At 49.4% G+C, this 17,489-nt stretch overlaps 1 protein-coding gene across 2 annotated transcripts in view; it reads right to left on the bottom strand.

The window, feature by feature from the left end:
• LOC123345197 (butyrophilin subfamily 1 member A1-like) overlaps positions 1 to 17,489 on the bottom strand; it is a 651,080-nt gene that overhangs the window by 354,196 nt on the left and 279,395 nt on the right. Inside the window, exon 4 of one of the 2 annotated variants that reach the window (XM_044981901.1) lies at positions 6,391 to 6,672. The exons of the other annotated variant lie outside the window; for it this stretch is intronic. Within the exon in view, the coding sequence (XP_044837836.1) occupies positions 6,391 to 6,672 (282 nt within the window). The remainder of the gene's footprint in view (positions 1 to 6,390; positions 6,673 to 17,489) is intronic. 2 annotated transcript variants of the gene reach the window in all.

The following is a 17,489-nucleotide window of genomic DNA, read 5'->3' as shown; positions in this document are numbered from 1 at the left end:
CCACACTAGGAGGCACCATATATCGATTTTAATGGCTCTTTAAACCGGTTTCTGTACTCCTCCCTAACGAGAGGAGTAACACTAGTATCGGTATTAAAATATCGGATTAGGGTTAGTGTGGACGCTGATCGACGGCATTGGCCTCCGGGAGCTATCCCACAGTGCACCAGTGACCGCTCTGGACAGCATTCTGAACTCGGATGCACTGGCCAGGTAGACAGGAAAAGCCCCGCGAACTTTTGAAATTCATTTCCTGCTTCCCCAGCGTGGAGATCTCATCTCATCAGCACAGGTGACCACGCACAGCTCATCAGCACAGTTAACAATGCAGTCTCCTGAGAATCGTAAAAGAGCCCCAGCATGGAGTGCACGGGAGGTACTGGATCTGATCGCTATCTGGGGAGAGGATTCAGTGCTAACAGAACTGCGTTCCAAAAGACGAAATGAAAAAGTATTTGAAAGAATTTCTAAGGCTATGACGGATAAAGGCCACAGCCGGGACTCAGTGCAGTGCAGAGTGAAAGTTAAGGAGCTCAGACAAGGCTACCAGAAAACCAAAGAAGCAAACGGAAGGTCCGGGGCAGGTCGAAAAACATGCTGCTTCTATGCTGAGCTGCATGCAATTTTAGGGGGCTGCGCCACAAGTACCCCACCCCTGATCGTGGATTCCGAGGTGGGGGTTGTAATCTCTGCCATGGCTGAGGATTATGCAGACGGGGAAGATGAAGATGAAGAAGAGGAGGAAGACCTAGCAGAGAGCACACAGCACTCCGTGACCCCGCAGCCAGGAGCTTTTTATCACCCTGACGGAATTACCGTCCTCCCAGCCCTCACAAGCCACTATCCCAGACAATGACGCCATGGAAGGGAGCTCTGGTGAGTGTACCTTTGCAAATAGCAAACATTGTTTTTTAAGCAAGCCTTTTTTAATGATTGATTTGCCCTGAGGACTTGGGATGCATTCGCAGACAGTATAGTTACTTAGAAAAGTTTGTTAACATGTCCGGGGATTGAGAGGAAATCCTCCAGGGACATCTCGATGAAGCGCTCCTGTAGGTACTCCAGAAGCCTTTGCAGAAGGTTTCTGGGCAAGGCAGCCTTGTTCCGCCCACCGTGGTAGGACACTTTACCACGCCATGCATGTAGCAAGTAATCAGGTATCATTGCGTGGCAAAGCATAGCAGCGTATGGTCCCGGTGACTGCTGGCATTCAAGAAGCATCCGTTCTTTATCTTGTTCTGTTATCCTCAGCAAAGTGATATCGTTCAGGATAACCTGGTTAAAAATCAGGAATTTAAGTAAGGGGGGTGGCCATTTTTCTACTGGGTTCGTGGAATGCATCAGCTTAAAAAAAAAAACTTTCCTGCACGTAGCGAAGCGGGGGGAGGGGAGGAGTGAAATGCCGATGATCTTTACTGTGTTTGGTCACCGGCGATCTTCCCCAAGGTACCAGACACGCAGTGGGTGGGGGGGAGGTGGGAAGGGTGTTGATTAGCAGGGAGCTAGCGTGGTATTAGCCATGCGTTGGGGGGAGGGGTAAATCACTGCAGAAGCTGAAAGACAGTGGCTTACCATGGCCGCATGCAAGCTGAACTCTGATGCCTGGACCTGTGTCTGAGAGATCTGTAACTCCAGAGCTGCAGGCACTCACTATTAAGATGAAAAATGCGACCTTGTAGGGAAATCACATGTGCTAGGTGAATACTGCTTTTCACTGTGAAAGAGTATAACCATTGTTCTGTAAAATGTATCTTTCTAAATATTTATCTCCCTCATGCAGCTGCAAATTTTTCAACCATCCCTCCTCCATCCCAAAGGCTAGCACAGATAAGGCGGAGGAAAAAGAAGACGCGAGATGAGATGTTCTCGGATATTATGGAAGTTACACGCAATGAAAGAGCTCATCTGAATGAGTGGAAGGACGTGGTTTCAAATTACAGGAAAGAGGCCAGTGAACGTGAGGACAGGAGGGATGAACGTGAGGACAGGAGGGACAACCGAGATGAGAGGTGGCGGCAGGAAGACCGGCAGGAAAATCAGCGGTGGCGGCAGGAAGATCAGCGGTGGCGGGATGCAACTCTGGGGCTGCTGCGTGATCAAACTGACATGCTCCGGCGCCTTGTGGAGCTTCAGGAACGGCAGCAGGATCACAGAGTGCCGCTGCAGCCCCTGTATAACCACCCTCAACCCTCACCATGTTCCACATCCTCCTCACCCAGACGTGTAAGAACGCGTGGGGGAGGCTCCGTGCACCCGCCCACTCCACCCCCGTGGACAGCCCAACCAGAAGGATGTCGTTACTGTGAATTTTTTTTTTAATGGCCTTCTCCATCCCTCCTATCCTCCTCCCAAACCACACCCTTACTTCTCTCCCTCTTTTTATAATGAATCAATAAAGAATTCATGCTTTTTAAATGAGAGTGACTTTATTTGCATAAGTAAGCTGTACTCGAAGGGGGAGGGGGAGTTGCTTACAGGGACTGAGTCAATCAAGGGGGTTGGGTGTTCATCAACAAACACAGCAGTCACACTGTACCCTGGCCATTGATGAAGCTCGTTTTCAAAGCTTCTCTGATGCGCACCGCTTCCTGGTGTGCTCTTCTAATCTCCCTGGTGTCTGGCTACGCGTAATCAGCGACCAGGTGATTTGCCTCAGCCTCCCACCCCGCCATAAATGTCTCCCCCTTACTCTCACAGAGATTGTGGAGAATACAGCAAGCAGTAATAACATAGGGGACATTGGTTTGGCTGAGGTCTGAGCGAGTCAGTAATGTCCGCCAGCGCGCCTTTAAACGGCCAAATGCACATTCCACCACCATTCTGCACTTGCTCAGCCTGTAATTGAACAGATCCTGACCACTGTCCAGGCTGCCTGTGTATGGCTTCATGAGCCATGGCATCAAGGGGTAGGCTGGGTCCCCCAGGATAACGACAGGCATTTCAACATCCCCAACTGTTATTTTCTGGTCTGGGAAGTAATTCCCTTGCTGCAGCCGTTTAAACAGAGTAGTGCTTCTGAAGACGCGAGCGTCATGAACCCTCCCTGGCCATCCCACGTGGATGTTTGTGAAACGTCCCTTGTGATCTACCAGTGCTTGCAGCACCATTGAAAAGTACCCCTTGCGGTTTACGTACTGGGTGCCCTGGCGCTGCGGTGCCAAGATAGGGATATGGGTTCCATCTATCGCCCCCCCACAGTTAGGGAATCCCATTGCAGCAAAGCCATCCACTATGGCCTGTACGTTTCCCAGAGTCACAACCTTTCGTAGCAGCAGCTTAGTGATTGCTTTGGCTACTTGCATCACAGCAGCCCCCACAGTAGATTTTCCAACTCCAAATTGATTCCCGACTGACCGGTAGCTGTCTGGCGTTGCAAGCTTCCACAGGGCTATCGCCACTCGCTTCTCTACTGTGAGGGCTGCTTTCATCTTGGTATTATGGCGTTTCAGGGCAGGGGCAAGCAAGTCACAAAGTTCCATGAAAGTGCCCTTACGCATGCGAAAGTTTCACAGCCACTGGGAATCGTCCCACACCTGCAACACAATGCGGTCCCACCAGTCAGTGCTTGTTTCCCGGGCCCAAAATCGGCATTCAATGGATAGAATCTGCCCCATTACCATCAGGATCTCCGAAGCGCAGGGGCCCGCGGTTTGAGAGAATTCTGTGTCTACGTCCTCATCACTGTCATCGCCGCGCTGCCGTATCCGCCTCCTCCTCGCCTCGGATTGAAGGTCCTGGTTCACCATAGACTGCACGAGAGTGCGCGAGGTGTTTAAAACATTCACGATTGCGGTATGGAGCTGAGCAGGGTCCATGCTTGCTGTGCTATGGCGTCTGCACAGTTCACCAAGCAAAAAAAGGCGCGAAACGATTGTCTGCTGCTCAGGGAGGGAGGGGTGAGGCTGTACCCAGAACCACACGCGACAATGATTTTTGCCCCATCAGGCACTGGGATCTCAACCCGGAAATGCCAAGGGTCGGAGGAGGCTGCGGGAACTATGGGATAGCTACGGGATAGCTACCCACAGTGCAACGCTCCAGAAATCGACGCTAGCCTCGGACCATGGACGCACACTACCGATTTAATGTGTTTAGTGTGGCCGCGCGCACTCGATTTTATAAAATCTGTTTTACAAAACCGGTTTATGCAAATTCGGAATAGTCCCGTAGTGTAGACGTACCCTAAGCTTGATAAGTTTATGGAAGGGATGGTATGATGGGATAGCCTAATTTTGGCAATTGATCTTTGATCAGCAGGTAGGTATGCCCAGTGGTCTGTGATGGGATGTTAGATGGGATGGGATCTGAGTTACTACAGAGAATTCTTTCCTGGGTGCTGGCAAGTGAGTCTTGCCCACATGCTCAGAGTTTAGCTGATCGCTATATGTGGGGTCGGGAAGGAATTTTCCTCCAGGGCAGATTTTCAGAGGCCCTGGAGGTTTTTCACCTTCCTCTGCATCATGGGGCACGGGTCACTTGCTGGAGGATTCTCTGCAGCTTGAGGTCTTCAAACCACGATTTGAGGACTTCAATAACTCAGACATAGGGTAGGAGTTTGTTAGAGGGGTGGGTGGGTGAGATTCTGTGGCCTGCATTGTGCAGGAGGTCAGACTAGATGATCATAATGGTCCCTTCTGATCTTAAAGTCTATGAGTCTATGAGTCTAACTCACCCCACCTTGCTTTATGTCAGCTCGTCTGAAGGCACAGAGAGTGCACAGCAGGCTGGGGTGTAAATCCACCTCGCACTAGCTTGCTGTGCCCTAACTGGCTGTGTGCACCCTGCTGCACTGCACTAAAAGTTCCCTGGTGCACTTTGATCCGTTCCTGTTTCAAAGTGGGGCAGATCAAAGCACACTATGGAATTGTTAGTGCATGTGGTAAGGTCCACATGGACAGTTAGTGTTTGAGGCAGATTTGCACCCCAGCCTGCCATGACCTAACTGTTCCAGTAGACAAGCCCTGATTCTGCTCACATGCTTTGCTACAGAGACCTCTATCCTGCAAACAGCACTGGGAAACCCCCCACTCTTACAGTGACAGCTTGCAATTGCAACACAGTTCTCAGTACAGCACAAGAACAAAGGAGAATTCCCTCCCCCTCCCACACTGAGAAGAAGGATGATTGCTGGGTACTGAGCTGTTATGAAAATCTGGCCAATGGTGCCCCAGCCTTAAAGGTGCTAAACACCCTCAGCTCCTACTGGAGTCAAAGGGTACGTCTACACTGCAATTAGCACCCACAGCTGGCCCATGCCAACTGACTCAGGCTCAGGGGGCTCGGGCAAAAGGGCTGTTTAATTGCAGTGTAGATCTTTAGGCTCAGACTGAAGCCCAAGCTCTAGGAACCTCCCACTTCCCAGGGTCCTAGACAGGGCCATCCTTACCCATACGCAAAGCATGCAGCTGCGTAGAGCACTAGGAAATTCAGGGCACCAAATTTCCTGGTGCCCTGTGCAGCTGTGTGCTGCTCCAGCTCCTACTCGGCTCTTCCCCAGGCCCCTGCCTGTGCTCCGCCCCAGCCCCACTTCTTCCTACCCCTGCTCTGCCCCAGCCTCATCCTGCCCCCACTGTCCTGAAGATTGCAGCCAGGCCCGACACTGCACTCATTGCTAAGTGGAGAGACCCGGCCCCAGCTGCGTGGGAGCCAGGGGAGCAGAGCAGCCTGGGGCCCCAGGCCTCCACAGGTGGGAGCGGGGGGAGCTGACCCCAGGCCTCCATGGGGGGCGCTGTGTGGGGTCCCACACCTCTGTGGGGAGGGGGGAGCTGGCTACTTCCTGCGGGAAGTGGAGTGACCTGGCCCCAGCCTGCTCTGCTCCCCTGGCTCCAAGACTTGGGGGGAGGGAGAACCACCCTCCAGTACTTGCCGGAGGTGCTGCTGGGAGCCAGGGGAGCAGGGCAGGTTGGGACCAGGTCACTCCACTTCCCGCAGGAAGTAGCCAGCCCCCACCCCCCACAGAGGTCTGGGGCCAGCCAACCCCCTCACGTGGAGGCCTGGGGCGAGGCCCCAAACAGGCCCCCCATGGAGGCCTAGGGCTAGCTGCTCCTGCCCGCAGAGGCCTGGGGCCCCACACAGCTCCCCCAAGGGGAGGGCTGCGTAGGGCACCAAAATAGCTAGGAACGGCCCTGGTCCTAGAGCCCAGTCTCCAGCAGAAGCCTGAACATCTACACTGCCATTTAACAGCCCCTTAGTCCGAGCCCCTTAGCCTGAGCCAGCTGGCACAGGGCACCAGCAGGTGTCTAACTGCAGTGTAGACATATCCAGAGAGAACTGAGGTTGCTCAGCACCTTGAAGGTTCAGGCCAATGAAGAGGAGACACAATGATAAATACTCTTCGCCCATGTCTGCAGCATCTCGGTCTATCCATGGGTGCCACGGACGGGCACTGACCTGCTATGGAAATCACTGACTCTCTCTCCTGGTTGAGTCGGGGGTTCCTGACACAGCAGGACACTTTCTGGTTGGACTCTTCTGTTAGAACAATGACAATCTCTGTTTGAAACAGGCCATTGGCCTCTGGGGTTATTTCTTCAGAGGCCGATGGTAAGAGCTGCCCCTGGTGATCTCTCCACTGAGCCTTGGGCTGTGGGTACCATCCGGATGATCGACACACCACCCGGATCCCTCCGTCCTGATGTCCCTCCACAGAGATGACAGGAGCAGAGCCCAAATCTACAGAAGAAATAAATGAACTTGTGATAATCCTGCATTGCCCAGTAATGAGCCAAAAGTTTTATTAAATGGTTATTAAAAGCCATTTCCTATTAAACTAGTAATCAAGTGTGATTCCATGAGTGTGGTTGGTCAGTTAATCTGGCCAGATTCATATTTGATACACAGTAAAATTAATATTAATATTAAGGCTTTTCTATGTACAAATTTGCTCCAGTTTAGTTAATCAAGTGTAAATTCCTCTGTAGATACTCTTAAATTAAGAAGGAATTAACTCAAGCTAAATTGATAAGCCATTTCCAAACCCATTTAAGTATCATAGAATATCAAGGTTGGAAGGGACCTTAGAAGGTCATCTAGTCCAATCCCTTGCTCAAAGCAGGACCAACCCCCAGACAGATTTTTGCCCCAGATCCCTAGGTAGCTCTCTCAAGGATTGAGCTCATAACCCTGGGTTTAACAGGGTAATACTCAAACCACTGAGCTCTCCCTCCCCACAAATGGGGTCATAGAGAGGTTTGCATTAGTTATCATATAATCATAGAATCTCAGGGTTGGAAGGGACCTCAGGAGGTCATCTAGTGCAACCCTCTGCTCAAAGCAGGACCAAACCCAACTAAATCATCCTAGCCAGGGCTTTGTCAAGCCTGACCTTAAACACCTCCAAGGAAGGAGATTCCACCACCTCCCTAGGTAATCCATTCCAGTTCTTCACCACCCTACTAGTGAAAAAGTTTTTCCTAATGTCCAACCTAAACCTCCCCCTCTGCAACTTGAGACCATTACTCCTTGTTCTGTCATCTTCTACCACTGAGAACAGTCTAGATCCATCCTCTTTGGAACCCCCTTTCAGGTAGTTGAAAGCAGCTATCAAATCCCCACTCAATCTTCTCTTTTTCAGGCTAAACAATCTCAGTTCCCTCAGCCTCTCCTCATAAGTCATGTGCTCCAGCCCCCTAATCATTTTTGTTGCCAAATGAAGTTCATCAAAAGAAGTGCATCTGTATGTGAAAGCAGAGTCAGAATGAGCTCTCCTCTGACATCAGGTGGTGAGCTGTGGAAAAGGACTTCAGGGACTGATCTCATTTGCATGGTGCTTGCCCAAATGGTCACTTTGGCTGCTGTGGGATCCCCACTCTCTTTGTTATTAGGGCAGGAGTAATAAAGCATTGTTATCCTGGTAGTGTGAATCAAGGACAGCAGACCTGTACTTGGCATTTTCTGACTGAAATACTCACTCTCAACTATGCAGCACTCGCTAGTCAAAGGACATGGGTTCCAAAGCTCATTGAGTTGAGAGAGGTTGGGACATAAATATTTGTACAGCCTGGCCTATGATGAGTCTAAATGTGATTGCCACCCTTTCTCTTATGTAATAATGGAGCTAATTTAGACTTAATTAAAAGTCTAATTATATGCTGTAGAGTAGAAATCACTGATATGTAAGTCTAAACATTATACCTACTTTGGGCTAGGGGTTCTGATGCAAGAAGACTTCCACAAGACTATCCAGTATGCCCTAGCAGTGAGGTTCCTCTACTAACACCTGAAATCATTGAGAACTTGGGGGAGGCTGGGAGGGGATGAAGACATCTTGGTGAATGGCTAATGAAGAGGAGTGGCTAACAGAGTGGTTGGGGGAGAAGTGTGGCAATTGTTCTTGGGGAGGAGCAAGTGAGGGCCTTAGCAGTGGAGTGTGTAAGGTGCCTCCATACCTTCCCCCACTTCCACCCAGGCTGGGAAGTGAACTCTGCAGATTAATTTCTGAACTCTGGGGCTGCACTGACCAAAGACAGCAACTGTGAGTGGGATGACTTTTGAATTGCTGGACTTAAGAACCTAAAGGAAAAGGACACGGCCCAATCTACTTGAGGATGGGTCTTCTGGCTCATTTGTTTATGAACCTTGTTTGTGGTGTTTCCCCAACATAATGCCGCATTGTTTCCCACCTTCATTAAACATTTTTTGCTACACCCAGACTCTGCTCTGCACTACACTCATCAGACTCTGTGCTTACAAGAGGGGAAGTATTGCACCCAGAAGAGGCACCGGGGGGTGGTATGTAATTGTCCCGGGTCACTGGGTGGGGGCTCAAGCTGGTTTTGCATTGTGTTATTGAAAAGGAACCCCTAGATACTGAATCCAGCCCTTGTTACTGCCAACTCTGACGGGTAGGGGTTACATACATGTAGACAAGCACTAAATTAAGTCACAAATAAAAAACCTTGCAATAGGGGAGTTTGGTTGTGTTGGCAGTGCCTTGTACCCTTCCAGAATGCAGAAATGGGTAGCAGAGAACTGGTACCTCTGAAAGCCAGGAAATACACTCAGCAAAAGAGAAACACAAACACTCCATAGCATTATAGAATAACAGAAGATTAGGGTTCGAATGGACCTCAGGAGGTCATCTAGTCCAACCCCCTGCTCAAAGCAGGACCAACACCAACTAAATCATCCCAGCCAGGTCTTTGTCAAGCCAGGACTTAAAAACCTCTAAGGATGGAGATTCCACCACCTCCCTAGGTAACCCATTCCAGTGCTTCACCACCCTCCTAGTGAAATAATGTTTCCTAATATCCAACCCACTGCAACTTGAGACCATTGCTCCCTGTTCTGTCATCTGCCACCACTGAGAACAGCCAAGCTCCATCTTCTTTGGAACCAAGGGCGCCATTCACAGGGGGCTGGAGCACCCCCCTAAACACTGTCTCCTGCCTCTCCCCTCACTAGCCAAGGGTGAGAGGAATGCAAGCAGCTTGTGTCTTTGCTTTACTCCCCTCCCCTGCTCGGAGTGAGGGATGCCCACTCTTCAGGCAGAACAATTAAAGGCTCAGCCCATGCAAACTCCTGTAAGGATGAGAATAAACGTCACCTCCATGACATTCACTGATCCTACTCAGGGCTGGGATCTGCTGCTGCACTTTTTTCAAATTCAAAACAAGCAAGCTCAGGGAGTGATTGTGCTTATGTCAGAGGAGCAAGCCCCCTCCTTGTGACACCAGTAGACAGGGCTGCTCAGGTTGGCGGGGAAGGGGGGGAGAAAGGAGTGGGGGCTGGCTGCTGCACAATGAGGTTAGAAGCCCAGCTTTGGATGTCAGTGCTTCACTGCTAGAGCAGCAGAGCTAAAGAATGAGCACCTGGGATCTTCCCCTGCTGGCAACAAACATGAGGTGTCACCCCACAAACATTGCTGAAATTACACTAAAACTTTCCCATTTTTTCCAGCTCTCTAATTTTGTAGTGAAATAACCACACTAGGCACTGCCATTATTCTGCCGTTTGGTCCCACTTGTCTGTGGGAGTCTTTCTTTTGACAACAATGGGCTTTGGGTCAGATCATCAAGTCCAATTCCCTGCACTCATGGCAGGACCAGCACCATCTAGACCATCCTTGACAGGTTTGTCTAAGCTGCTCTTAAAAATCCCCAGTGATGGAGATTCCACAACCTCCCTAGGCAATTTATTCCAGTGCTTCACTATCCTGACAGTTAGGAAGTTTTTCCTAATGTCCAACCTAAACCTTCCTTGATCCCACTGCTTCTTGTCCTATCGTCAGAGATTAAGGAGAATAATTTTTCTCCCTCATCTATTCTTCCATTAATCCCAGTTGTCTGTGAGATTCACTCCTTTAACTACAATGGGCTTTGGGTCAGGTTACCAGGTAGGGCCATATAGACTGTTACACACAACACTGATTCCTTGGTGAATGCCTTGATCTTACCAAATCTCCCCAGGATTGCAATTTTCTCCTTTACATGTGCAGATACAAGCAAATGCTGCCCTTAAGCAGTCTTTGTATAGCCTGTGTCTGCTATGCTGTACGTCCTTCTCTTCCAACTGGTAAGTAATCTTGGCTCATGTTTACTTACTCTTTAATATTTCAGAATCTCACTAATTTGAGTACAATCTGTGAATTTCACTGACATGATGTTTACTCTCAAAGCCTTCCAACTTGATCCTTTGTATTTATCATTTTGGACAAACTCTTCAGTGCACATAAACCAAAACCAATATGAACAATTTGTAAGATTTGCCTGCCAAAATTTATTATAGTCTAGATCCATGCTGCTAACATCCATCATTTAGTTATTTAGTGACTTTTTACGATTTTTTTTTTTTTAAGTTTGGTACCTCAGCTACTCGAGCCATCATTAATTTCATCCCCTCCTTTCATTTTGTTAATGAATGCACATATTTTCTCTCTAGAGTCTAATGCTACTTTCCCCCTTGACAAACATGTAAATGTTCATCTTAAACCCTGTAGCTCAGCATCAGCTCGTTTATGTTAAAGGTGAAAGACCAAATTACAACACAATCTGAAAATGTATTTCATGATAAAAATAGAAAGATCTCCAAAAATATCATGTCCAAGAATAATCTAGAGATCATGCAGTCATTATGCTGGCCCTGTATGTGATGGAAATCACTTCAAGACACGGGGTACTGCACCTCCAGTACCCCTAGTTCCAGCACTTAAAACTTATTTTTAAAGGCTACGTATCTGACTGAAAATAGTTCTTAGGCCAAGAATCCTGTGCAGTGTTTGAAACCCAAACATTGGAATGTAGCAACGTGGACCCCCACTCCTGCCCTGAAGGGTTAAAAACAGCCCTGGGAGGGGGTTGTGGCTGGAGAAAGCAGCTTTTAGGCTGGGCTGATTGGGGGAAGTGGCTGCAGCTGGGGCCATGCCCCAAACAGACTCGGCTGGCCCTATAAAGGCAGAGAATCTAGGGGCAGACAGTCAGTCTCCTGCTGTCTGTAGAGGGAGAAGGGCCTGGCTGCAGGGAGCTAAAGACAGGGTACCTGAGTGAAGCAGGGCTGGGGACAGGCTGAGGAGCTGGGGAGCTCTAGCCTGGAAAACCCCAGGCTGCAGCCTAGCAGAAGGCCAAGGGATACTAGGGGTTGTAGAGGGCAGCCCAGGGGTAGGCCAAGGCAGCAGGTCCAAACCCTCCTTGCCAGTGATGAGTGGCTGATACTACAGTCTGCCCCAGGGGATGGGGCTAGATGATGACTGGCAGTAGCCATACGGTGAGATAGGGTGGGGGTTTCCCAGGGAGGGGAGACCCTGAGAGAAAGGGGTTACTGCTTGCGGGCAGCACCCCAGCTAACAGGGCACCAGGGAGGGACATGGGGGCCAGAGGACAGGCAGATCATTGGCCTGCAGAGGGCACTCCGGAGCTGGAATTGAGCTAATTCCCAGGAGTCACCAGCAGGAGGTGCCGCAGGGGTGAGTCTGCAGTCTACATGGAGCATTAGGACATTGAAAGTGAAATGAATTAAAGCTGTAGAACTGATTTTTTTTTCATTGTCTACACTTAGATAAGTGGAGAAAGTAAAGCCTAGCCAGGCTGCAAGAGCCGTGCTGCAGAATAGAAAACCTGGAATCGCTCCCTGCTATGAGAAAACAAGCATGAGCTGCCACCACCAGAGATATTGCTTAAATTACACTTAAAATTTCTCAATTTTTTCCAACACTCTAATTTGTAGTGAAACGGCCACACTGGGCACTGCCATTATTCTACCATTTGGTCCCACTTGTCTGTGGGAGTCTTTCCTTTGCCAACAATGGGCTTTAGGTGACTTGGGTCAGGTCCATCAGCTGTGACACAGAAACACCAGTTCCCCTGGGAATGTCTGGATTTTACCAAATCTCCTCAATTTGGGGTTGCACTTTTCTATTCTAGGACCTTTTCCCCAGATATCTTTTGAGGAGCTGCTACCCTCAAGTAGCCATTTTGCAGCTTTCTGCTGTATCTTCTCTTCCAGCTGGTAAATATTCATATTTCCTGTTGGATTTGCTGTTTAACATCTGTGAGGGTGGCAGTCTCACAAACTTGAGTGCAATCAGTGAATTTCATGGAGGTGATGTTTACTCTCTCAGATCCTTACAGCAACACACCAGAAACCTCCTGCTAACTTAATCCTTTGTATTTATTATAACTATTTGTATAAACCCTTCAGTGAACATAAACCTACGCCAATCTGAACAATTTGGATGATTTAGCTTCCAAAATTTGTTACAGATCAATATGCTACTAACATCCATCATTTAATTATACTCTAGAAAGTGATTCTTTTTAAAGGTATAGACTGTAGTGTTAATAAAAATGTTTAAATATATTGGGCTACTTTTGAAGTGACTGTGGATTATTGATGCAGTAAAAAATAGCCCCGGGAATCATGGTTAAAGCTGCCCCACCCCCACCAAAATCTGAAATGGAACCCCCCTTCAGGTAGTTGAAGGCTGCTATCAAATCCCCCCTCACTCTTCTCTTTTGAAAACTAAATAATCCCAGTTCCCTCAGCCTCTCCTCATAAATCATGTGCCCCAACCCCCTGATCATATTTGCTGCCCTCTGCTGGACTCTCTCCAATTTCTCCATAACCCTTCTGTAGTGGGGGCCCCAAAACTGAATGCAGTACTCCAGATGTGGCCTCCCCAATGCCAAATAGAGAGGAATAATCACGTCCCTCTCTCTGCAGGCAATGCTCCTACTAATGAAGCCCAATATGCCATTAGCATGCTTGGCAACACGGGTACACTGTTGACTCATATCCAGCTTCTCATCTGCTGTAATCCCAAGGTCCTTTTCTGCAGAACTACTGCTTAGCCAGTTGGTCTCCAGACTGTAGCAGTGCTTGGGATACTTTTGTCCTAAGTGCAGGACTCTGCACTTTTCCTTGTTGAACCTCATTAGATTTCTTTTGGCACAATCCTCCAATTTGTTTAAGTCACTCTGGACCCTATCCCTACCCTCCAGCATATCTACCTCTCCTCCCATCTTAGTGTCATCTGCAAACTTGCTGAAAGTGCAATCCATCCCATCATCCAGATGATCATCCACTGAGGCAAGCTGGGGATAGAGGGTTGGGGGTTCCCCTGAGAGGCGAGACCAAGAGCGTGGGGGTAATGCTGGGGCAGAACCCCAAGGTAAAGGGTCTGGGAGGGACATGGGACCAGCGGCAGGTGAAACACTGGCCTGCAGAAGGCGCTCCAAAGCTGTAATTGAGCTAATTCCCTGGACAACCAGCAGGAGGCGCCGCACCGGTGAGTCCTCACTTTGCTACGTTGCCTTTTTCCAGTTGTCCGGGACCTTCCCCAGTCGCCATGAGTTTTCAAAGATAATGGCCAATGGCTCTGCAATCACATCAGCCAACTCCCTCATCACCCTCGGATGCATTAGATCCAGCCCCATGGCCTTGTGCATGTCCAGCTTTTCTGAATAGCCCTTAACCTGTTCTTTCCCCACTGAGGGCTGCTCACCTCCTCCCCATACTGTGTTGCCCAGAACAGCAGTCTGAAGGAAATGCTGGGTTAAAGTCACGCCTCTCACACCAGATCACACTTTTTTAGTATTGACAAGATAAACTGAAATAAAATTATCTTAATCTGAAACAAGAGTTGTGTACCTTAACCAGGTGTGAATTCAAACTGATTTCACTATAGCAGTGTCAGTGTGTATGCAGAGAGGCCCTCATGGAGTTGGGAAATTTCACACAGACTAGCCTAGAGAGGGAAACAACCTCCCAGGAGAGACAGAGAAGGAACAGGTGTCTAGACCCAGGTGTCTAGACCCAGAGCAGCGAACAGCAGAGAGGCAAACAGAAGGAGTTTGCCTGGGACCCCTCTGAGCAGAGGTACGCTAAGTGCTGCAGTAGGGGGACTGCGCTGGTGAGTATCTGAGTGTCTGTTGGGGGCGCAGTTTGGCAGTTTGACTGTGTGCTTGATTGTTTGATTGCTTGTTTGACCAGTTTGATCTGGGAGTGCTTTGTTCCAGCTGGGCCTGACTGTTATAAAAAAGGCAGTCAGCTGCGAACCAGCTGAGCAGCGAACAGCAGCGAGGCAAACAGAAGGAGTTTGCCTGGGATCCCTCTGAGCAGAGGTACGCTAAGTGCTGCAGTAGGGGGACTGCGCTGGTGAGTATCTGAGTGTCTGTTGGGGGGGGCAGTTTGGCAGGTTGACTGTGTGCTTGATTGTTTGATTGCTTGTTTGACCAGTTTGATCTGGGAGTGCTTTGTTCCAGCTGGGCCTGACTGTTATAAAAAGGCAGTCAGCTGCGAACCAGCTGAGCAGCGAGGCAAACAGAAGGAGTTTGCCTGGGAGTTCGCCTGGAGAGAGCTCTTAGAAGGAAGAGACCATGGATGCTGAGCAATCCGCCGTTGTGACCTGCACAGGATGCGCCATGTTCGTCTTCCTTCCACAGGATAGGAGCGACTTTGTCTGTACCAAGTGCAAGCTGATCTCCATCTTGGAAGAGAAGATTCAAGGTCTGGAGAAACGAATAACAACCCTGCATTCCATAAAAGAAAATGAGGATTTCCTGGATAGACGTCAGGATCAGCTGCAGCGGGCACAACGTTCTGAAGATTCAGAGCAGGCTACGCAGCGGGGACAGAAGGCCAGCGAGGATAAGTGGCGGCATGCGACTTCCAGAAGGGGAAAGAGTACCAGAAACATCCATGTACCAGAAACACAGATACAGGTGAGCAACAGTTTTCATGTTCTCTCCACAGGTATTAGTGCAGAGAGTGGAGTGGATGATGCACCTGAGGGAACAGAGCAGAAGGAGACTCCACTGATTGGAAGGCATGAGATGCACCTTCCTAGGGATGGGGGTTCCACGACCACCACTCCCAAGAGGAGGAGGAGGGTGGTGGTGATCGGGGACTCTCTCCTCAGGGGGACTGAGTCATCTATCTGCCGCCCTGACCGGGAGAACCGAGAGGTGTGCTGCTTGCCAGGGGCTAGGATTCACGATGTGATGGAGAGACTGCCGAGACTCATCCAGCCCTCGGATCGCTACCCCTTCCTGCTTCTCCACGTGGGCACAAATGATACTGCCAAGAATGACCTTGAGCGTATCACTGCAGACTACGTGGCTCTGGGAAGAAGGATAAAGGAGTTTGAGGCGCAAGTGGTGTTCTCATCTATCCTCCCTGTGGCAGGAAAAGGCCAGGGTAGAGACCGTCGAATCGTGGAAATCAACGAATGGCTACGCAGATGGTGTCGGAGAGAAGGGTTTGGATTCTTTGACAATGGGATGGTCTTCCAAGAAGAAGGATTGCTAGGCAGAGACGGGCTCCACCTCACGAAGAGAGGGAAGAGCATCTTTGCAAGCAGGCTGGCTAACCTAGTGAGGAGGGCTTTAAACTAGGTTCACCGGGGGAAGGAGACCAAAGCCCCGAGGTAAGTGGGGAAGTGGGATTCCGGGAGGAAGCACAAGCAGGAGATTACAAGAGGGGAGGACTCCTGTCTCAGACCAAGAAAGCGGGACAATCAGCGGGTTATCTTAAATGCCTATACACTAATGCAAGAAGCCTGGGGAACAAGCAGGGAGAACTAGAAGTCCTGGCACAGTCAGGGAATTATGATGTAATTGGAATAACAGAGACTTGGTGGGATAACTCACATGATTGGAGTACTGTCATGGATGGATATAAACTGTTCAGGAAGGACAGGCAGGGCAGAAAAGGTGGGGGAATTGCGTTGTATGTAAGAGAGCAGTATGACTGCTCAGAGCTCCGGTATGAAACTGCAGAAAAACCTGAGAGTCTCTGGATTAAATTTAGAAGTATGAACAACAAGGGTAATGTCGTGGTGGGAGTCTGCTAGAGACCACCAGACCAGGGGGATGAGGTGGACGAGGCTTTCTTCCAGCAACTAACAGAAGTTGCTAGATCGCAGGCCCTGGTTCTCATGGGTGACTTTAATCACCCTGATATCTGCTGGGAGAGCAATACAGCGGTGCACAGACAATCCAGGAAGTTTCTGGAAAGTGTAGGGGACAATTTCCTGATTCAAGTGCTGGAGGAACCAACTAGGGGAAAAGCTCTTCTTGACCTGCTGCTCACAAACCGGGAAGAAATAGTAGAGGAAGCAATAGTGGATGGGAACCTGGGGGGCAGTGACCATGAGATGGTCGAGTTCAGGATCCTGACACAAGGAAGAAAGCAGAGCAGTAGAACAGAGACCCTGGACTTCAGAAAAGCAGACTTCGACTCCCTCAGGGAACTGATGGGCAAGGTCCCCTGGGAGAATAACATGACGGGGAAAGGAGTCGAGGAAAGCTGGCTGTATTTCAAAGAAACCTTATTGAGGTTGCAGGAACAAACCATCCCGATGTGTAGGAAGAGAAGTAAATATGGCAGGCGACCAGCTTGGCTTAACAGTGAAATCCTTGCTCGTCTTAAACACAAAAGAACAGCTTACAAGAAGTGGAAGATTGGACAAATAACCAGGGAGGAGTATAAAAGTATTGCTCAGGCATGCAGGTGTGAAATCAGGAAGGCCAAATCACACTTGGAGTTGCAGCTAGCCGGAGATGTTAGGAGTAACAAGAAGGGTTTCTTTAGGTATGTTAGCAACAGGAAGAAAGTCAAGGAAAGTGTGGGCCCCTTGCTGAATGAGGGAGGGAACCTAGTGACAGAGGATGTGGAGTAAGCTAGTGTACTCAATGCTTTTTTTGCCTCTGTCTTCACAGACAGGGTCAGCTCCCAGACAGTTGCACTCTGCAGCACGGTATGGGGAGGAGGTGACCAGCTCTCTGTGGAGAAAGAAGTAGTTCGGGGCTATTTAGGAAAGCTGGACGAGCACAAGTCCATGGGGCCGGATGCGCTGCATCCGAGGGTGCTAAAGGAGTTGGCCGATGAGATTGCAGAGCCATTGGCCATTATCTTTGAAAAATCATGGCGATCGGGGGAGGTCCCGGATGACTGGAAAAAAGCTAATGTAGTGCCCATCTTTAAAAAAGGGAAGAAGGAAGATCCAGGGAACTACAGGCCAGTCAGTCTCACCTCAGTCCCTGGAAAAATCATGG

The sequence above is a fragment of the Mauremys mutica genome, chromosome 12 (genome assembly GCF_020497125.1).
Source record: "Mauremys mutica isolate MM-2020 ecotype Southern chromosome 12, ASM2049712v1, whole genome shotgun sequence".
Classification (NCBI taxonomy): Eukaryota; Metazoa; Chordata; order Testudines; family Geoemydidae; genus Mauremys; species Mauremys mutica.
This window is presented reverse-complemented; position numbering and strand designations above follow the sequence as displayed.